At 47.5% G+C, this 22,713-nt stretch overlaps 1 protein-coding gene across 6 annotated transcripts in view; it reads left to right on the top strand.

Moving 5' to 3' along the window:
- Positions 1–22,713, top strand: part of BCAS3 (BCAS3 microtubule associated cell migration factor) — a 300,416-nt gene that overhangs the window by 272,290 nt on the left and 5,413 nt on the right. For 2 of the 6 annotated variants that reach the window (XM_063402849.1, XM_063402845.1), the window contains exons 23-24: positions 7,025–7,189; positions 12,830–12,895. In XM_063402849.1, the coding sequence (XP_063258919.1) occupies positions 7,025–7,189; positions 12,830–12,895 (231 nt within the window). Of the gene's footprint in view, positions 1–7,024; positions 7,237–12,829; positions 12,896–22,713 lie in introns of all 6 variants that reach the window. The other 4 variants (XM_063402847.1, XM_063402852.1, XM_063402848.1 and 1 more) reach the window with 4 other exon arrangements.

Raw genomic sequence — 22,713 nt, 5'->3', positions numbered from 1 at the left:
GTGCTGGCAGCAATCTGCAGTTGGATGGCATCTGACAGGCACTGGGAGCATTCAAGGCAAAGGCAGGGTTTAATAAATACACTTAATCATTTATGTTTTGACCTTAGCCCAGACTCGCAGTCAGACACGGAGAGCGGAGAGTTGGGAGCGCGCTTTGTCAAGGCTCCTCTGGCAAAGCAGGGCAGCCCCGCTCTGAGGAAAGGCAGATCCTCCAGAAAGGAGAGTAAAAGGTCAGGACTAATCCAAAAGGACAAGCAGTGTATGTCTGTGTGTATATTGGGTTTCACATATGAAATCCAGTCATGATAAATCTGATGGCTTTAGAAACATCTACTTTGATTAATGAAAACATAGTTCCCATAGACCGTGGGTTTCATACTTCAAAGTTCCCCTGGATTTAGGACCTTAGGTTTTGCTTATTCATATAACATGCAGGAAACTATTTTTAAATGAATAAGGGAGTATAAAAAAATTTTTTTAAAAGGCAAAAGTTTCAACATCAGTGGTGCAGATAGGCTGGATAATAAGGAGCAAAATTAACAAACAACAGACGTTTTATTATGCATTTTACAATAATGTTTACATTCTTTTCTCTATATTTGTTTTTCCTTGAAAAGATTTATGTATTTATAAAAATATCTAGCTGCTCCAGCTCTGAAAATTGCAGCCTTGCTCGCATTTGAAAGCTTTCAAGGACGGCTGGGATGGCTGGCTGTGCTCCTGAGCATCCCAAATCTCCCCTGGTTAACCCCTTGTGCAGAGGATTTGGAGTTTGTGGGGATGTGGGGAGGAGGAGGAGGAGGGTGGGGAGGTCCCTACAGACCTGCACCACCATCCTGGACATCACCAGCACCATCCTGAGTTTGTGGCCAGTGCTGGGGCAGCCTCCTTGCCAAGCATCCCTCCCTGGAGCTGCTGGGCACGGGGCTCCTCCCGGCAGCTGCGGGTCTGCCCCGACCTCATCCCGAAATCCTGACAGAGGAGTAAACAGAATTTTTGTTTACAAGCCTGTGGTGCTGAGGAGGGACGAGCAACTCCTCAGGCTCCCTCAGCCTCAGTTCAAAGGCGTTTGGAAGTTTTGGTTGCCTGTGGGACGGGGTACCCGGCTGAAGGCGCCATTAATTAAATGCACTCACAGGATACAGAGCTGGTGAGTAATGTCCTGTTTATAGCAGAGCTGTGAGCGGCTCTGGAAAAAGAGAAACTCTGTGGGAGGGAGGATGACAGGGAGCAGAGTCAATCCAAAGGCTGTGGCTCCTGCCGTGGTTTCCAAAGGCAATAATTGACACTCACACCTTGGTGCAGCAGCATTCTGTCCCTTGTTAGCTGGTGGCAGCGTGTGAGCCCTGCACGGGAGGGGATCACAGACCCACCAGATCCAGGGCAGGATGGGGATGTGGCTCCTCCACGCTCCAATAAGGAATTTGCCCGGATTCCCCTTTTGTGGGGGAATCACAAGGTCGTGGCAGGGAAGGGAATTGGCAGGGCCTGTAGGAAAGTTGAACCTTTCATGTTTGAAGGGGGTGTTAGAGCTTGGCTCACTGCTTTGGGCGAGCATTTCCGTGTGCCCGTGGGGCTCTCACTCCCATCCGAGGCACTGCTGAGGTCACCAGCCCGTCCAGTGCCACAGCCCCTTCAGAGCTCTGCAAAGAGCAGGAGAAGCAGGAGAGGTGATGGGCAACCCTTCTGTCCCTCTGCCTTGCACCTCAAGGTCCCACAGCATCCTGTTGATGAGGATTCCTCTTTTATTAATTATCTATCTTCCCTTCTATCTTCCCCTCCTCTCCACGCTGTTGTCTTTGCTCACACAAATGTTGCAATGTGCAAGGTGAGGCTCAAAACTGTCAAGCTCTTTAATAGAACCATTACTGTATTCTTGGAGAACGTTCTCGTTTTGATTTACTGTTCCTTAGAAGACAGGAAATGGAGCTACTTGATTTCATATTTTAAACAAAGCCGTCCAGAGGTTTAATGAAAAAAATTTCCCCTGGCTTTTGAATTAAAGGGCTATGGTGAAAGATTTAGCTTAGCTATTTTGACTTAGAAAAATAACACACTAGAAGCATTAAAACATTTTGTAAAAATATCTTTTACTACTAGATTTTTTTTTCAGAGAAGAAAAGAACTTCCTTTGGTTTTCTCACTCTTGGTTGGTGGAGCTGTGAAATGAAAGGATATTTTCAGAGTTTAGGGTGGTTTTTCTTTTCCTTTCTTCTGTAGAATTTATTTTGCTTTTATATTAAAAGCCTTGAAACAATTGTAATGCTAAAGACAAATCCTGTGTGTCTAAGCAAGGTAATTTGGTGTGAGTAATGACAGGAGCCTTTGCCATTAATAAAATGCAAGAAATGTTAAGCAGAAAGATGGGAACCTGATCCTGCTCCATCAGCAGTGGCAGGAGAAAAGGGTGGTGCTCCTTGAGAGGCAAATGTCTGTGGAAAGAGAGAAGTGGGAGGTTGGTTTTAGGCAAAAATTAAAGATTTATTAGGAAAAATCTGTGTATGAAGCAGAATTAGCTCAGAGCATTTGGGCTGGAATTGCAAAACAAAGCACTTCTGACCTGTATGGTCAAGCCAAGGTCCTGCTTGTTCCACTTGGGTGGATTTGGGGTTCTGGGGTGATGCTTGGACATCATTCAGGGGAGGCTGATGATCTCCATTCCCACCCAGTTTCACCTTCAATAAATAACAAGTGTTCTGCAGGCTTGAAAGCACCATGCAATAGCATGAAATATTGACACAATTTTAAGTCAATAAGATTTTTTTTCGATGATTTAATGAGATTTCACCAGGATTTCACTAGCAATTGCTAGACTCACATAATGCCTGCTTTGCTCACCCTTGAGCTGTTCCTAAATTAATTTCTCCTTTTAGGTGGAACCTGTTCCCCAGGCAGAGCTGTGCCCATGCCAGGGGGACACAGGGAAGGCTTCACACGTCACCCTGATCTTGGTGGCTGTCAGGAGGGTTTCAGCAGCTGCCAGCCTGCCTCCCTCAGCCCTCAGGGATCCCTGGAGGCAGCAGGAGCTTTCTCAGCCCCGCTGGGTCTGTGCTCATGTCCTGGCTTTGGCCCTTCTGAGAGCAGGACGCTCCTGCGGGGTTGATCTGTAAACTCCTCGCTGGGCGGCGATGGGGAATTCAATACCTTATCAAGTGAGATACTGGGATTGAAAAGGGGAGAGGGAGGCAGCCAGAGGAGAGATTGCAATATAATAAATAGCAGAGATAGGCTGAGCTGCTATCAGGGGAAGTTTAATGCCATTAGCCCGTGTGCTGTTGGGAGTGATGTGTGCAGGGGATGATGCAGGCAGGGCAAAGCACCCAAAGGCTCCTGGCAGCAAGCAGCCCATTGCCATGTCACACACTCCAGAGTCATTTTCCCAGGTGTAAAAATACCCAGAACTTAATCTGCCTTGAAAAAAATATTTAATTATTTTACTCTGATAATGTGCTGTCTGCTGATGCACTGGCAGGAGATACAGGAAGGTCCGTGACAATAAATCTTGTTTTTCCTGAAACAGTTTTGTTTTACATCAGAGAGGGACAGAGCCAGGGGTTTGCAGGAGGAAAGGACCTGGGTGCTCAAGCAACATCCCCTTTCCTACCCCATATCCTGAATAACCTCAGTCACACTCTGTGTGTTCAGCTTTACCTGGAACCTGTTTTATCAATGTCTGTATTGAAATAAGGGGGAATTTGTGGCTCCCACTGCAGCACAGAGCAGACAATGGTGCAAGGTCCTCCTCTGCCTGTTACAGACAGAGTGATCACCCAGGGGCTGCAGTGGTGGCTGCTGAATCCCATCTGGATGTCTGGATATCAATGGTCTTGCCAGATGTGCACTGCTACCACGGAGAAGGAGTGAAAAGGGAGGAAAGATAAAACTACAGCTTCCCCAGCCCTGCTTTTTTTTTTTTTTTTTTTTTTTTTTTTACAAGCAAACTTTCAGTGCAGTTAATCCCTCTAACCTGCATTTGCATTAACACTTGCAGCCTCACACGTTGCTGCTAAGAAGTTTTGGCAGCTCCTGGCCCTGATTGCAGAGGTAACACTGCACTTGTCTCCTTTGCTCTCACTCAAGGATCTCAGGAGCCAGAGCCCAGCACTCCATGAAGTTTCTCCCTCCACACACAAGCAGGCATCTTGGCAGAGCTTCAAAAGCCATTTGCCTTATTATTCATGTGTCTGCTTATAGGAGCAGAAATGCTCCCATTTCTCACTTTTGGAATAAGGGCTGACACCAGGATAGAGGAGATTTCTCATCTCTGGTACAGCCCTGTGAACCTGTGGGAGCTCATGGTGTCCCCGCTGCTTCCCTGAGGTTTGGGAAGCAGATTTAAAACCCTGATCACTCTCAGGGGACATGAACAGCTCTGTCAAAAACAACTGAAATCCGTGGGGTCTTGGAGAGGGGGTCTCAGGGCTGCATGAAGCTGTAGAATGATGACTTGGGGGAAAAAAGCTTTAAATTTTGCTTCTCCTCCTGCCTTTAGGAGAGCTGGCATCATGGAAATTCTGTAGAGATTTCAACATCATCAAAATCACTTTGCCTCCTCCCTGCATTTTCTCAAACCAGCTTCAAGAACCCTCACTTTAAAACAAATCAGTAGACTTATAAATCCAGAGAGCCATTAAAAGCTGAAATATTTGGTCGTTCCTCGTCTGGGTTTGAGCTGGGACTCATCCAGGGTTCAAGTGCGTGTCTCACACGAGAGGCACGGCCCCGTTCCTCGGGGTCCATCCCAGTGCTGATGGTTCTCTAGTGCCAGGAATCCGGGAGATAAATCAACTCCGATGAAATTCAGGAGCCAGCAGCCACCCCTGCAGCCCATATAAATCCCTGAATGCCAGCCCTGGCGCTTTTGTCCGTGCCATTAGGGTGCAGAATTATCTGCCCCTCTTTGCTGATGTATGGATTCACCGGCTGGCCGAGTGTTTACCAGCCCTTATCAGGCGGTACTCGGGGCGTTATCAGAGGAAGGGCCGCCTGCCGCGGGGCTTGGTCTCTCACCCTTTCTATTACCACCTGTCAGTGGCAGGGAGTGTGCTGTGAGGCTCTACAGCCACAGACTACAAGTGTAGATAGTTTCTGACGGCTGATCAAAGGGGAAAACCAAAGGCCTGATAACAAGGACGTGTTTCATGTACTTTTAACTCCGAGGAACACTGGCATTTGCATTTTTTCCCCCCCTGCCCCGGTCGGTAGGCTGGCAGAAACCAGGCACAGTGAACACTGCGTATTCAGTTACCTAATAGTGGAGTAAATGGTATGTGCTTGAAGCAACAAAGCATAACTGTAATCTTGTTCCAAGTGGGAATGATTTAAGCAAGCCTTCGCAGAAGACTTGCCGTGTAATAAAGGGGAATAATTTTAATTTGTACTTTGAAGTGATCCTGAATTCGGAATCTAATCTTTGCATTCGGCAGAGCATCATACCCTGCTGAGAATGAGGTAATAACTGCAAGTCAAGGAATTATTTGAAGGATCTTCTGTAGGTACGTGCGCTCCCTCACAAGAGCCAGAGTCTTCAGCAGGGGCTGCTGGTGAAGGAGCCTCTGTTGGAGCACGTTTGACCTAAAACTTCCCCGTGCAGGAGCAGAGAAAACCCACAGATATCCCAGACTGAGGGAAGAGATGCGTTTGTTCTTCGTCAGACACAAGGCTGCTCTGCCTCTTCTGTTTCAGAGCAAGAAAGGGATTTTAGCTAAAATTTTTGCCCATTAGCAAAGACAGAATGACTGTTTCCATTGTCAGAGATGAGGAGGGGGAGAAGCATCTCAGCAGCAGCCCAGTGAAAGACTAATCAACTTCAAAAACAGTTCCTAGTTGTCTAACATAAAGATATATGCATGCCATTCACATTTGTGTTATTGTGCTGCTTTCCTGACTCTCACCAGTGTGAGACCATAATTAGGTCTCTTTTAATTTCACCTTTTGGATTACAGCTGCTTGGTCGAAGCTGGTCCATCCTTGGGGTTCTGCTGTGCTGTGCTGGTAACACCAAACTTTTAATTGCCAAAATCATCTTTGCAGGCACCCAAGAGGCAGCTGGGTGATGCAGTCAATTTGCCAGGCTTGCCCATACCTGTATTTGTACAGTGCCCACCATACCATAGGGGTTCACTCGCTTGGCCTGCTTGATTGCAGCACACATCTCACAGTCATAATAATGACTATAATGATATATAATATCATTATATAATAATAATGATATTCTGAGAAATGCTGTCCATGGTTAGATCCACCCCTCGCTCTCGTGCCCACTTAGAGGTGGCATCTCTGCCCTGATGACCTGAGGTGTCCTGGGCCCATCGAACTAGGAACAACTCTCCCTTGTGTTGCCAGTCTAGGTCTATCTTTGACACCTCTATCTTGGCAGCCTGATCTACTTGCTCATTGTTTCAGTTCTCCTCATTAGCCAGACTCCTGGGACTCTCATCTACCTGGCAGATTTTACAGGCAGCTTCTCTACCCGAGCAGCAATGTCCTTCCACTCATCAGCAGCCCAGACTGGTTTTCCCCACGCTGCCAGTTGGTTTTTTTCTATCTTTCCAGCCAACCCCACCAAGTGTTGCCCACCACCCACGAACCAGTGCAGGGGCAGAGCTTTGGCCCTGGTGATGCCTTAGGGCTGCGTTCTTCTGTTTTGTTTGATAGCACTGAGTGGTGCTGGGATCTCTTCACGGAGTGATGCGGGTCGGGCAGTCTTGCCCTGGCGGGGAATTCAAGGACATTGTCTCAAACTCCAGGCCCGAGCATAAACAACGTGGAAGAGAAGGGCAAGCAGGGAGGATGGTGCTCTGTGATTTGGGTTGTTGATTGGACAGTGTTAATATGTAAATGAATAGGAACTTGTAAAAGGGGTAAGATCTCAGGACAAACCCCTTGGAAACACCCGGGCAAGGCCACTTCTGCGGCTCCGGAGATGCATAGTTTTGAATAAATACTCACTTTGTTCCTTTGACTCTGCCTAGCCTCTGTTTCAGCCTCTCAAGCCATCACTCATCCCGTTTGTGTCCCGCAGGTGCCTTCGACCGGAGCGTGACGCTGCTGGAGGTGTGCGGGAGCTGGCCCGAGAGCTTCGGCCTGCGGCACCTGTCGGGCGAGCACGGCGAGGAGGGGCTGCGCGAGCGCCTGGCCGACGCCATGTGCGAGTCCCCCAGCAGGGACATGGTGGGATCAGGCACAGGTACAAAGAAGAGGTGTGATCAGAGATCACGTACAGCTCACCCAATGGTGATTTTTGCTTAATTTTGTTTTTATTTTCTCTTTTTTTTTTTTTTTTTAATTCGCTTTTCCTTTTCTCTGTACACTTCTTTCTCTCTCTGATTAACTTGTGGGGATCTCAATGGGATAGAAGTCGTTCATAAAAAGAAGTTAGTGGTAGGTCATTGAAATAAATCCTCCTTTTTAACCCCTCCAAAGTTCCAAGCTAGCTCAGGCCTTTGGAGGAATATTTCATAGACAGGAAAAAGGATCCAAAAGAGGCTCTGACCCTCAGCTGCAGTAAGATGTTTATTCCAGGTGGTCTCCAGAGGGAAAGAGGGCGTGCACAGAGGAACGGGGTCTTTTCTCAGCTCTTGCCAGGGAGGGGCAGTTTGGGACACAGCCAATGGGGTCAGAAAGGGAAAGAAGGGTCAAACTACATGGTACAAGCTCTGCCTCCCTGAGGGGGCAGAAACCATTCCCACAGGGGAATGGAACAGATCACATAAACACAGTCTGAGAGATGTGCACATGAGAGATTGGCATAAAAAAAAAAAGAGAGATTGGCACAAAGAAGAAGAAAGATTGGCACATGAAGCTCCCTTATCACAGAGCTGGGACAAGGACTCTCTTGCATCCCCTCCTGTGCAGATTGCTGCCCTCACCCACCCTGCTCCAAATGATGCCATTATCACACATATCCTCATTTTGTGTCCTGGATAGAGCCACTGTGAAACGCTGGTTCTGTAATCCAAATTAATCCATCTTCATCAGTGTCCATTATATTGATAAATTGTATCATCTGTTTAAGTAAATGGAATGGCACATCAGAGATTACCCTGTCAGAAGGGGCCCTGTGGTAGGGGATGCTCAGAAATCAAAGCACGGTTATTGTGGGTTTGTTGTATCCATTAATTCCGACTTGTTCCAAAAAACACCTCCAGTGAAAACACCTCAGGGTGATGGTGGCCCCTAACATCAGCTGCCAACTCACTTCTCACTCTCCTGGCAGCTTGCCTGGGAAGGCAGAAGAGGAGAAACCAGCAGGAAGGTGTGGGAATGCCAACCTCTGGATCTTCCAGGAGGAGCAGGAGCTGTCTCTTCCCTTTGCTCTTGCCCTCACATCTCTCATGTGCTGCTCTGAGCTCTCCCTGCTCCTCCCATCAGGGCTCACCCTGACTTTGCTCACTGTAGAGCAGGTGCCAAACTGCAGCAGCTTCCCACAGCCTGGAGGAGGAGGAGGCAGAGCAGCAGGATTTGACCCTTGTCTGTAGGTACAGGCAGCAGTAACCAGGCTGAGCAGTGCAGAAACACCTTCGTAACCCAGCTGGTCACTTCCCAACTCTCCTTCCTCTGATTTCCATCTTGAGAGAGGTGAAATCAAAGGATGAGTTAGATTTGGAGTTAACAGAAAGGCTTGGCTGAATACTAAGAGTGGGTTTGCTGCAGCTCTGGTGCAAATCCTCAGCAGCTTTTTGTCTTGGCCAAGACTTTTCATGAGTCCATGACTGCAGAGCTCCAGTGAGGACAGAGATGCCTCACGTTGCTGGTGTGGACTTTAATCAGCTCATGTCTGTAAAGGGCTGGGAAGGTGGAAAAAGCAGGCTGTGAAAAGAGAGAAAGGCACATATTTCATCACTTACTGACCCAGGCTGGGATCAGTGTGAACTTTGGGAGGGTATCCACTGCTGATAATGGGTCAGCACCCCTCAGGCTGTGTATGGGAGGGGAAAGGTGAGGGGAATGCCTCCTCTGAAAGCTGAAGCCTTCCAGATGTGCCAGGTTAGGGTGACTGGCTGCCCTGGAGACTTGACAGTGCATTATATTGTAAACCACGAACTTTGTCAGAGACAGGGCTCTGTGTTTCCCTTCCATTTTCCCCAAACCCAGCTGATGGCAGCCAGTGCCAACTTCTTTGGCACAAGAGGCTCGCAGTGCTGCAGGTGTCAAAGACAGAAAGGGGCTGTTTATAGAGATGCCATCACTGAGTTAATATTCATCCAAAGAGATTTCTCCCAGCCCTTGCTGCATAGCCATAAATCTCCCTAATGAGTGTAAGATAGATGCCATCTCAGAGCAGCGATTTTACGCAGCAGTAATGAGTAACATGAGCACTGACCCAGCTCACCCCACCCCAGCACCCTCCTCTGCCTGTCATTAACACTCTGTGCTGCCCTGGGATCCTCTCCACCACTAACACACTTTATTCTCAGGATTTGGGCATGCGGTGACTCAGAGCAGCAGAGAAAACCTGGTGATAAGAGGGTGAACTCCTGTGCCCTTTCCACTTCCATCCCCTAACAGCTCTTGAGCTGTTCCTCTTTAGCAGACAGACAGACAGACAGACAGAGTTCTCCCCTGCTCAGATGTACCTGGAGAGCTGCACTCACACAGGGAGTGGGCTGGAGCTGGCTGCCAGCACCATTCCTCAGCCTGGGGAGCACAGGGAAGGGCTCACATCTGTCTGCTGCTTAATAAATGGGCAGAGATAAGTGTGGAGCTGCATTACCCTCACTTCAAAAAAAGAGGTGTCTTTGTTGGCTCATAACAAGTAGGAGAGCTTTCACTTCCCCCAAACTACTTTCATCGTAACCAGGCTTGGCTGAACTGAATTATCTTTGAAAAAACTCAGTTTTCCTCCTTGGGTTCTCTGCTGCCCACTCACCACAGTGAAATGACAGCAAAAAGTTCAGCAGAAAAGGATACTGGAGCTTTGTTTGTTGGTAGTTGATTTCTCTCTTGCTGCTTCTTTGAAAACCAGTGTTTATATTTCTGCATTGGACTCAAAATTATGGACTTTATAATCCTTTTAATAATCCTAAAATAACTTACTTAAATTCATGCCTTTACGGTGTGCATGCTTAAACTCCTGTCAGTGCACTGTGGATTCTCTTCAGTCCTTAAATAGATTTTGCAGAGATTTAACAAAACCTGCGAGCTCTTGCTCAAACTGCAGCACAAATTAATGAACATTTCTAGCTGGGAACGTGAAGATTTGTGCATGTGCAGTGCTGGGGTCCAGTGTGTGGACAAAAACTGGGCAGCAGGGTGGACAGTGAGTGGCAGCTCGTCAAGTGCTCGACTGGTCCTGACATGCACTTAATGGCAAGAGATAAATAGATTCTTTTAATGCCTTAACTGTTAGGGCATAGCTGACACGTAGGTTTATATAGAAATCAGGGCTGATAGGCTGCAGGGCTGTGGAGGAAGTGTGTGCTCGTGGTGCACAGAGCACTTTGGGCTGCTGATACTCCCAAATCTTTGGTGCCTGCCCCGTGGCAAAGCAGGGATGGCAGCACCAACCCCAGCTCTGGCTGCTGGCAGGGGCAGAAATCCCCAAAGATCTGTCACAGCACCAACATCAAACTGGAGGGTGCTGAAAGCATCAGGAATAATCTGCAGGGAAGGGGGGTTAGAATGGGGCTTTTCCACCTCCAGCTCATGCCAAGGGCTGTCGGACAGTGGGCGGGAGAAGAACCAGGTCTGGAAAATGACCCCCTAAAAATCTCCTTTTCCTGTGACCTAAATGATAACTCCAGTTGTCCAGCTAGTTGGCCTGATTGGGCAGCCAGCTTTTCCCCTTGCTAGCCAATTATTCAGACAACCCATGTCTGTCTGAAGGGGAGTCTGCTGTACATAAGCTGTCAGCCCAGAGACACATTTAATTCCAAGGAAGGCGTAAATTGGCAAAGATGCAAAAAGATGTTTTTGCTGTTTCAGTTTCTGTCAAACTCTCTCTGAGAAGAAAAAAATTATGCAAGTCTAGACACAAATGTTAGTGGTCAGTGCCCTCTCTTGCTTGCAAAGCTTTGTTTTCAAGCAGCTACAATATTTACATTTGCAGTGCAGTTCTTAAGTGTGTGCTGGAGCTTCATATTGCATTCCCCCCAAAAAAAACCTCACCCTAGGATTATGATTTATGAAACTCTGCTTCCAGGAAACAAATATCTCTGACAGGATTCCACTCAAGCTGGACAGGAAGAAATTGCCAGCTCAGGCTAGAAACCTTTCCCTCCAAAAATACTGTAATTAGTAAACCCTGTGATTCACTTACTCCTTCAGCAAGTTTGTTTTCTGGGCTTTCCAGCGTATTTTGATCACTTCTAGGCTTAATAATTGAAATCAGCCTGTAGTAGGGGAGCAACAGGATGTTTTTTGAAATGCATCTTTCTTCCAAAACTGCTGCAAACCTCCAAGTCTGTCACGGGAAGCACAGTGAGGTGCACCTCTGGCCCTCAGAGGAAACCATCTGGATTCCTTCCAGATTTCATGAACAAACTCATAATGTGCTGAAGGAAGCTCATATGTTGAAGCAAACTCTTTAACCTGATTAATGGGATGTAAGTAAGTGGAGCTAATTAGATGTGCTCTTAGGGAATGGCCCGTAGGAAAGCCGGGATGGGGGCTCCAGGCACTTCGGGTCCTGGTCCCCAGCCAAAACCCGAGCCTAACTCAGGTCTGGGCACCTTTGAGCTTTGCAGAGGGATGGTTTTGAAACCTTCCTGTGAAATTGGGGGTTGGAGAAGAGAAGTCACACATTTCCTGGGGTGCCTGGCTGAGGTGGGAGGCAACGGGAGGAGAACAAGCCAGTGGCTCCCATGCAAGGACCGTCCTTCCAGAGGAGAAAACATCTGTACTCACAAGGGTTGTTCAAAGATCAGCAGCCACCTGGACATAGGTGTAACCTGCACATTTAGTTTCAGGAACAGGATTAGCCCTTTTTAGATTTAGAGCTTTCAGTGCTACCTTCCCCTCCCTCTCTCCTTCCTTCCCTCCCTTCCTTCTTTCCTTTCTTCCTCCCTCTTTAATTTCTCTAAGACAGTTTTCCCCTTCTCTCTCCTCAGCTGTTTTTTATCCTAACTCAGACATGGGCTGTAGATACACAGAGCAAATTATTTTCCCCCTGAAGAGCATTTCTGCCAGGAGATTTCTGCACAGGTTCAGTGCAAACCCAGCTTGGGCAGCGAACCCACTGCTGGATCAAATAACATCGATGCTAAAAGCAGCCTTTGAACTTTCACAATCTTCATCCCAGGGTCAGAGATTAAATTACCCCCTCCAATAAGTCAGGAGCTCAGTGCAGTTCTTCCTACAAAAGGTTTGGATGGGCCTGGTTGAAAAGAAAGGAAAATTCAGGCTCTTTAGGAGCCACCATTTCAGAAGTGCTGGACAAGAGGAGCACTGGCCTCGCACAGATTTGGGGATTTGAATCACTTCAGTGTGGGGTTCTTGCTCTCTCCTGTCCCTGAGCAGCCCCATCCCACAGCCCTGGGCAGGCCCAACAAGGGCATTTTTAATTTCCCAGTAATTTCCCATCTCCAAATCCAATCTTGCCACCAGCCCTGGGAGTTTTTACTGGAATTTCTTCCAGGTCACATTATTTAAGAGAAGGGGGTGTGAATCCATGAATATTTCTGATGTGAATTCAGATTCATTGCTGTTTGTAGAAAAATTCTAAAGGGAGCACTGATGCCACAAGACACCTCTGACTTTCTGCCATTTGATAACAAACTTGATCAACTGCATTTGCTTATTATCAACTGTGGTGTGGGGAGATTCCTTTTCTTTCTCTTCTTATTAAATCAAGGCATTTTTTTTAAGAAATATTTTATTTTTGATACAGACACAGCCCGTGAAGTAGCAGTAAAAAACATCACCACAAAGAGGCACATGGCTTTGAAATGTTTTGGTATGTAACATAACTGTATTGTTATCAGGTCTTAACTTTTGCACAAAGAGTATTTCCCCTTGTTCTAAAAGCAAACCCTCTCCCAGCTTCCCAAGGGCCACGCACCTAACATGGCCATAGGGGGACAAACCAAAAAAATATCAAAGTGTCTCAAGTCACTCCACAAATAACATTGTTCTGCTGCTCCCCTTAAATGAACAAGAGTTTCTTTGATTTTCCTTTTTTTTAAGTCAAATTTAGGATTCTGCTGTTCAGAGCAGAGAGGTCACAAGGCCCTAATGTATTTAGCATTGACTGCCCTCTCTTGTAGTGCGTCTATTAGTCAGTAATTTGATTTGTACCTATTCATTTGCAGTCCCTGCAGGAGCTCTGAGCTGGCCCCAAGTATAATTGGTGCTGTCTCTATTTTTACATCATTAGATTAGCCCCGACTCCTGGCCACTTGTTGTCTGCGCTTGTCTGTCCATTTATACAACCTAATGTAACACAAAATTCATTACTGATCACATTACTTTCAACTCTGAAGCCAGCTTTGTGATAAACATTTTGTTAACCCTTCCCTGCCAGCGCACAGACCTGTAGGGGAGAGATGCACTTTCCCCTCTGCAGGAAAAATCAATATCATAATAAAAGAAAGTGCAGTCACATTCCTGGATTTGTCATTCCTCCCAGAGAAAGAAATGGGGAGGAACATATAGGAGATGACTAAATGGTGTCTGCATCCAGGCATCTCCCTCTGCTCGATATGGAATGAGCTCAGCATTGTCCTTTCTACTGGAATATAAAGAAGTGACACGAGGTAGGGCCAGCACTCAATTTAAAACTTAATTTCTTACTCATTGTTCTGCAAGTGTTTTAGCTCTTCTGGTCAGGCTGTAATCAGGTTATGACATTATTGGAACTGGACATTTTTCTTCCAGTGCTTTGTCTCAAAAGCAGTGAACAGAGACACAGTTCCCTTTTTCCTTGGAGATTTGCTGCTGTGTTGGGTTTTTTTTTTCTTTTGGTTTACTTGGGGTTGTGCTTTTTCCTCCTAATGATTAAGCAAATTAACTGCAGCTCTCCAGAATTTCACAGCAAAGTTCAAAGCTCTGTCCTGTCTAGCTTGGCTTTGCTCACAGTTGATTGTCAGCATGCTGAGTCCCTCCTAAAGCCTGGAGCTGTTTGCATCCCTGAGGCTTCTGCTGCTGATTCCAGGGGGAGCAAGAGGAGAGCCAGGGTGGGTGTTCCAGCCAGGGCTGAGCATCCTCCCAGCATCCTGCCCAGGAGCTGGCTCCTGCTGCCCAGAGATATTTTGGTGCACGCCAAAGCTGTTGGGTTTTTAACAAGTTTTCTAAATTCATTTTCTGTTTGCACAGCTTGGCTCGGAAATCTGTTATTTTGGGTTTTCTAAATATTTAGAAATATTTCTTAGTGTTTATTAAATCTTCCTTTTAAAAGTCTGAGGCCTGAAGCCTGCCCCACACCGAGCAGTCCCACACTGGGAATGGGGCAGGAGACAAGAGGATTTTTCCATCTGTAATTCCCATAATTACCTTGTCATGCCTTCTAGGAGTCTTTCTATGGTGTTTTTGTGTAGGATATGACTTACGGCAAGCGTATCTCTCTCAGTAAGTGTGAGAGCCCTGGTCTCCCAGCATTTGAACCAGGACTGGTATTTTTACAGCTGTTTGGTGAGCCAAAACCTCGTGCAGCTGCTGAGGTGGTGGCAGAATAAAGACAAGACAGTTCCTGTCCCTCCTCCCAAGCCCAGCAGCCCCAGAGAGGGGTTGGGCATTTGCTGATTTTGGGGATGAGCAGCACAGGCTGTACAAATCTCTCATAAACAAAGCATTGCCCTCTCCAGGGGACATGGGAGAGGAGGCTGTGGAATGGGAACCCATTTGTGCAATAAATTGTTAAGCAGTCAAACTGTTAAACGAACACTTATTAGAGAGGTAGGATGAAGTATGAGTCACCAAACAGCAAAACACACATTAACACAGCAAACCCTCTGCAGGAAATGGAAACTCAAGAGCCAAGGCAAGGCAAACGTTGCAGTGTGAGCCAACCCCTGGCCCTGCAGCTTCCAGTCCTCTCAGCCCCTCTCCCACCACAGCATCTGCTCCTGGCAGCCTCAGCTCCTCTGGGAGCTCCAAGTGCCACCTCTGCCAGCTCCAGGTGCTTCTTCCCTCGGGTGCTGCATCATTTCTGCCATTGTGGTGTGGCCTGCAGCTGTGCCCTCCCCTCCCGTCACCCCTGCACCTTCCTCTGACAGAATATCACACGAAGAGTCACCTGATTTCCCCAAAAATCCTGCCTTGTTCTCCGTGGTGCAGCCTGAGAGCGCCAGGCCTTGCTGGACAGTGGTGGTGTTGGGTGTTTGGTGTTCACAGTGTGCCTTAGGGGCTGTGGCAGGGAGAAAGAGAGGGCCAGGGGAAATGAGAGAGGAACCCAGAGGGATTTTGGCTCGGGGAGGATCTCAGTGATCAGTGGAGACTCCCTGGAGCATCCCCATGGATCAGCTCTGGTGGCTGCCCCCAGGGGAGGGAGGGTTGTGGCCAGGTCCCTGGCAGTGCTGGGAACACTTAGTCCTCCTTGAAGCATATATCCTAATTTGTGGTATGAAAAGATTAGCTTTCCTTCCATTCCTAGCCTGCTGTCTCCCCACCATGGATAATATATAAAACAGTAGACTTTTATTCATTAACATTTATGGGAAAATGTTAATATTAAACTGTAAGTGAAAAGCCCCATCTTATTGAATTCTTCTGCTGTGTTATTGGGAGCCTAATTTCATTTTGCATTTAAATAAAAACCAGATGACGCTCAGGACAGTCAGGCAAGCATTCTGTAAGTGAGAATTTATCTTACAATCTGGGTAAACAATGTCTCATCATTTAACAGTTATTATAAATAATGGGGTTTTAAGCACTTTGCAGGGAGTTCATATTGGCTCCACACGGGTTGCACTAAGGGAGAGGGAATTTCAGTGACATCTTCCAGGCATCCGGTGAGGAGGAATCACATCCTGAGCTCGCTTCTCAAGCTGCAGTTTTCATCCTCCTCTGGTTATTATTGCTCAATATTGTGTGCACCATCCCCTGACCAGAAAAAAACGGAGAGGGAGGAAAATGACAAATCGGTTGGATGCATTTGGAAAATGAAGAAACCCTGTTTGAAGCTTCCCCATAAAAAGGGGAATGTGTCCAGCCCACTGCAGATGTTCATGCAGGTAGCTGAGCCTTCAAAAGGGAGATTTTTCAGTAAAAATGCCAGCAGAAAGTCTGCAGAAGAGCACAACACGAGGAGCAGGTAGTTATGTGAGCTTCACTGCCAGGTGCCTAAATGCAGGGCAGAATCGTGATTTAAATTGCCTTTCCTGGGGGATGTGGCCAGAGGAATGCCTTGGTTTGCCATTAGGTCTTTCAGGTCTCACAGAGAGTTGCCTTCCACCAGCTCCTCCACCAGCTGCAGCTCATCCACAGGTTTGTAAGGGTGCAGCTACAAAGATGGAGTGTAATAGAATCAATGCTTGGAACGGGTTTTAAAATGTGACTTTCAAAAAGCAAAAATGTTGAAGTTACTATTTCCAGCTGCCTTCTGGTTTCAGGAGCACAAATGTGAATTGCTGTGTTCAAGAGCTCCGCTAACAAAGGGATGAATTAAGCTTTGAATGTCATTTTTATCGAGGCTCTCTCATATTTATGTCTAACATCAGAATTTGGAGCTATATAAATGAGAGAGTGTATTAAGAGCCTCAAGCAGACCTGCAAGAGAGAGAGCCCACGAGACTGGGCTGTTGTTTTTCCAGGCTGGGTTAATACCCAGTCAAGGTAGAGCTGTGATTTTAAGGGGATGACTGCGAGCTCTGAGTGCTTTGTAAAATTAGGGCTGTGTTTACAAAGCTGCTCTGCTCGAAGCAGCCTTGTCAACATAATCTTTAAAAAAAATGAGTGAACAGACTAAATAAATTGCATTCAGAACTAGGATGATTTGGATGGGTTTGGAGCTCCTCGGTGACACTGAACTGCTGCCAGGGAGGTGGGAGGAGGAGGCTGGTCCTGCTCTGCACCTGAGCTCTCCCAACTGGAGAGCCTTGAGCTGCTCAGAGGAGCAGACAGGGCTGAGGCTGTGGTGACATCATTTCGTGCATTCAACAAAACCCTCCTGATTCGGACCAGCTGAGCATCTGCTCCCCCCCCAAACTTTTTAACTTTTCCTTTGAATCAAACCCAAATTCCAGTCTGGTCTAGCTTCCTCCTCAGCATCAATCTGCACCAGGGGAACAGCCCAGAGCCTCTCACTGGCCCAAAAGGCCACTTGGTGTCAGAAGTGCTAGAAGTTGTGCCAGAACAGCTTTGCTTTGTAATTTAATACATTTGAAGTGAGCTGGGCAGTGTGTGTGTGTGTGTCAGGGGCACAGAGAGCACACGTGTGAGATGCACAGGGCCACACTGAGCACTGCACTCCACCCTGGGGCTCTCTGATCACCTGAGAGGCTTCAGGAGCCCAGATGCTGAGGTGGCATCACACAGAGGATAGAATTAGATCTTAGATGGGAAAGAAACTGAGATTTGGAGGGTCAGGTGTGAAATTCTCATTCAGAACCTCAGCAGTCACTGCCCACACCCTGAGGTCATCACCAGGTTTGTGGGTTTGACCTTCAGGCAGCTTTTCCTTACCCAGGTTTTTGCTGGAACTGTTTGGCTGAGCCCGAGGAGGAGGAGGAGGGACCCCCTGCACTCCCTGAGGGCTCCTGGCCATCCCTGTCTTTGCTGCAGCCACCTCTGGGACACGACCTGTGTCCTGAGACTGCTGCTCTGGAGGGAAGGGGATGCTCAGGTCCACACCTGCTGTGGACAGAGGAGGTTCCAGGAACAGGAGCTCTGCCTCCAGCATTTCTGAGCAACATCCCCAGGGTTCAGCGGGTGCAGGACGTGGTAGGTGTCATGAACATGCATTTTACTTTGAATTGGTAATTTCCTTCGTGGAGCAGAGGCTGACAGAGGGGTCAGTGTTGAGCAATCCAAGGCACTCCCATAACCCTGGGAATGAGAGACCAAACCCAGGAATTTTAATACAGTGTTTTCTCTGCGAATGCTTTTGGTCTGATATACACAGATGTGCCGCTTGCGTAACCAAAGATGCAAGATAGTTCTGCCTAAATGCATTAAAAAACTTGTCTGCACTCACTGGCTGGCACAGGAAATCTTGTATTCCACATAGGATATCTTACAGGAATTCGGAGTAGCAGCACAGTGAAACTTTCAGGATGGGGCAAGAGAGAATTCCTTTAAACCCAAGCAGCCATCGCTGCACATTCATTCAAAAACCTCATCTGTAAATCTTGCACAAGGAGTCACAGGCTTGCAGGATGTGATGGGCTGCAGAAATGATTTTCTGTTTGACTGTCACAGCTTTTGAGATTTCACATTCTGGCTAAAATCAGCGACTCATCCTTCTGAAGAGCCATTTATGTAGGAAAACATCCTAAACCTCTTTACAAAAATATACAGCTCTAGGAAACTTGAGATTATTTTTTAAAAGCACTGGAAGTCATTGTGAAAGTGCCTATCTTGAAGAATATTCTCCCTCTAAATGCCAGTTCTTTATCTGGTGCACTTTTAACCTTCCATAAAATGCTCAGAGTCAAGTCTGGCGAGATGCCAGAGTCTTGGGTCTCCTACTCCATGGGCTGGAGTCACATGGAGCCTTCTGGGTGCTCTTTTTAAAGGAGCAAACAACCTGTTTAAAGTTCATGCAGGGAAATGTTTTGTCCTTTCCTCACCGATCTCTTTGTGCCTGAAGCAGACCAGGACATTTCTGTAAGCTCAGGTGCCCTCCCTGTTGTGCAAGTGTTAAGTTGTTTGGCATCCCTGCAGTGAAATCAGGCACTAGAAATGAGATTTGTGGTCTCAGAGGGGCTCTGATGTTCAGAAGGCTCTGTCTTCATTCCCCTGGTTCTCTCCTGCTCCTGTACCTCCTGTACCTCCCCATCCCCTTGCTGGATGCTGCCACCTCTGTTCCAGGATGCCAGCTTTCATCTCCGAGTGCATGGCACGAGCCAGCTCTGTGTGGATTCAGCTCTGGAGCTGTTGTAAGGTAGTTTGACAGTGATTAATATTTTTTACATAGGCCACTGAACCCTGATTTCACAGAAGTTGCTCAGGCAGTCTTTACTTGCAAATTTAATGGAGGTGCTTTAGTGGCGTCTCAGCATCTTCCAGGTTGTGACAGGATGAGACAGTTTGAATACAGGAATTGATTTTCAGTGTTCAGATGCCATTGTTTTAATTTTTTTTTTAATTTCTGCAGTTGGAAAGAGTTTAAAATTTCTTTTGTGAAACTGCTGGGTTTACAAAAAAGGGAAAAAGAAACATTTCTGAGGGGCAGGTCTGTCACAGCCACCCAGAGCATGGCAGGAATTTGGTCCCACTGTGCTGAGTGTCAGGCAGGTGAACAGGCACAAGGGACAGAGAGCAGCTTTAATTGACTTCTGAACATTATCATAACAACCTGAAATTGTAATCATAGCAATATATAAAACTGGGAACTGTCTTTTTCCCTGTGCTGCCTTTGGAAAGGAGCAACACACATTGGCCCAGAAATTTCAGCCATCTCGAATCAGAACCAACTTGGAAAATTAAGGTTCTTAATGAGGACTCAGTGCTTTCATTACACCGCAGTTTAATCTTATAAAAATCTGTATTTTTGTTGATCCAAATACCCAAAAGCACAGGTTCCCCTGGGGGTGCAGTGCCCCCCTGTGCCCTCCCTGCCCACGGATCCCGGAGCTGCCAGCGGGGCTGGAGCCCCTCGCTCCCAGCAGCCGCCAAGGGTGCTGGAGATGGATTATAATTAGAGCTCCCTCGTTAGCATAATTGCATTTCATTAAAAAAAAAAGGGGGAGGAGGAAATGCTCAAGAAAAACCTCCCAAGTGCAGTAGCAGTGATGTCATTTCCAAGCACCCCGATTTTTCCTCATCCCGCTGCTGTTTCCAACCTCGCGTTGGATTTTGAGCTCTTCTCACCCCGTGTGTCCCAGGCAGCAGCACCCACTGCCCTGGGCACCAGTGGTGATGCCCAGATTTGAATGTTTCCCACAGAAATAGTGCCAGGAGCAGCCAGCAGAGCTTGGGATGCTGTGTGAATCCTGAAAGATGGAGCTTTTCCATGTACCAGTGCCGGTGGGAGCTCCTCGGGCTGGGGGGAGCACATCCAGCTCCCTCCAGCAGCAATCAGTGAAATTAAAATGTTTAACTCACCCATTCACTGGGGAGCCTTGTGTAAATTACAAACAGTTTAAGAGATCCTCAAGACTTCCATTGTGTTAATACAAATTGCCTTTTAGCATTCCCTTTAAACAGGGCCCTTTTGAGTGAGAATCCAGATGGCAGAAGCTCCATAATTATTATTCATTACAGTTAATAAATAACACTCGGGAAGCCCCAGTCGGTTCTGCGAGTCCCCCGTGATGGGCATTGTGTAAATGTAAGGGTGAAAAAAATAGTCCTTGCCACAGAATCTGTCCGGATTTCATGGAAGACAAGGAGCTGTGGAGGGCCCTTGTGTGTGCCTGCCCCAGAGCATGGGCCAGGCTGGCATTCCCAGAGCTCTCTCCGCAGGGAATCCCCTCCAAAAGGAAAGGGAATTCTCTTTGATTTTAACAGGAGGCTTGAATTTCTGCCTTTAGCTGTTCATTCAGGAGCCCCCGTGGATGGGGAGAGGTTTAGTGAGCAGCACCTTGTGTCTGTCCCCAGCCCTGGAAATGCCTGTCCCACATCCGAGCACATTCCCGCCTTTGAGGCCCCTCAGTGCACGGCAGGGCCTGCAAAGTTCCCCAAAACAATTGCTGTGAATGACAGAAATGAAATCGAGGAGATTCGGGCTCTGCTGGCCATTACCCCACTTCCTGCATTCCTACTTGTTAATTGTCTAATTCCTAACGAGTCTTTGGGCATCTGATGGACTTTCTGATGCGTGCTCACTCCGACGCTTCCTTCCCTCCCCTCCCTGGCCTCATCCCTCACCAGAGACCTTGTTCCTTTAAAAACACCATCCTCAAAAATCAGAAATACTCAGCCCAGCCAAAGGAAAAGGGAACTTGACATTAGTTGAGCTTGAAAGGCTTGGTGCTGTGAAAAGTGACTGACGTGTGAAAAGAGGCTACAATTAGTTCTTTCCCCGAGCACTCTCCCATTCAGTCCAGGGTCACTCCTTCAGCGAGCTGCGGCTTTGAGGGTAATGTGTTGTGACAGTTTGAGATGATGAAGAATAATTCTTGTATTCAGAGTTGCTGCCGCTTCCCCGCTGCCCTGACACATCAGGCTGCTGTCATTGTATCACTTATCCCGGGCAGCCCCTCCGTAGGTAAGAGGAAAGAGTCAGCTCTTCCAGAAAACGATTTGGGATATTTGGAAACCGTGCTCAAGGAGGGGAAGGCGAACAGAGAGGAAGGAAAAACCATTAGAAGGAATAATAATGCACTGGAGAGGGGATTTTTGAGTGGGCATAAAGGAGATACCAGGACTTCGAGTGGGCCACTGCAGGAGAGCACGGCTGAGAAGGGCAGCATAATTTATGAGTGTTCCGGGCAAAAGAGGGCCGTATGGATTTTCCTCAGGCACTGAATTAATGTGCCCTATAAAATGGTTTCACATTTAGGCTTGGCAGGGCTTTGTACCCCGCTGGATCTGACGAGGTCCTTTGACAGTTCCTGGAGCTTTCTGGAACGGAGGGCACCGCTGCCCCAGAGCTGCCGACCCCGGGCTGTCCCCAGAGCAGCTCCTCCTCCTCTTCCTCCTCCCCTTCCTCCTCCTCCCTCCACCTTGCTCAGGGAGAGGAGCAGGGGCAGGACGGGCTGGCTGCAGCTCGGGAATATCGGCACAGAGAAACGCTTCCTGCAAGGTTTCCATTCCAGCTCCTCGTGGAACGCTGCAGGATGCCGAGCAGGGAGCAGCCAGCATCTGCTGCCAGCTCCTCTGGTGCTCCTGCACGCCCAGAGCTGTGCCCTGAGAGGGGGTGGCTGCCCTGGGGTGGGCCAGCGACTCAGGATGGCCACTTGCCATCCCACACCAGCAGCCACGAGGGTTTCACTGCTGCTGCTGCTGCCTCCACCACGGTGGGAAGTGTGTGTGTGTGTGCCCTGAAAATCCCCTTACTCTGGGACCCTGGGTGATGCCAGCGGTGCCCATTACTGTTACTGTCAAAAGCGCAGGCTGGGCTGTTCCCAGCTCCCCTGAAGTGACTTTCTCCTCATGGCTTCAGCAGATGTTCCAGCTCCTTCATCTTTTTTTCCCTTTTTTTTTTTTTTTTTTTTTTTTTTTTTTAGGGCAGGCAGGACTTTGTGAGTCGTTTCCTCCGGGGACGTGGGCAGGTTTTAGTATTTACGTTTCTAGTATTAGCATTTATTTGTATTTGTGTTTGTTTTTCACGGGCTTCTGAAAGCCTCAGGGAGCCATTTATAGGGCCAAAATAATGCAAGTGCTGGTCTTCTCACAGTATTTCATTTCCTTGATGTTGGAAACGCTACGAGAAGAGCAGGTCTCATGTTATTTTGACCCCATAAATAGCTCCCAGAGGCCCCTTTCTTCCTTCTCCCACCCACTCCCCCCCAAATCAAATATTTAGGTTTCTGCAAAGCCTGACTTCTCAACCCTGGTTATCTTGCTTCAGCAGAAGCAAATTGCAGTTATTACAAAATAGCCAGAGAGTCTATAAGGCCGAATGGGTTTTATATGATGCACAATTTGTTGGCTACTGTACAAGTTCATTAAAGTGTATCATAAGAGGTTGTTTTACTGGTACATTTAAGGAAGTTAATACATCTCGACAGT

The sequence above is a fragment of the Prinia subflava genome, chromosome 8, assembly GCF_021018805.1.
Source record: "Prinia subflava isolate CZ2003 ecotype Zambia chromosome 8, Cam_Psub_1.2, whole genome shotgun sequence".
Taxonomy (NCBI): domain Eukaryota; kingdom Metazoa; phylum Chordata; class Aves; order Passeriformes; family Cisticolidae; genus Prinia; species Prinia subflava.
This window is presented reverse-complemented; position numbering and strand designations above follow the sequence as displayed.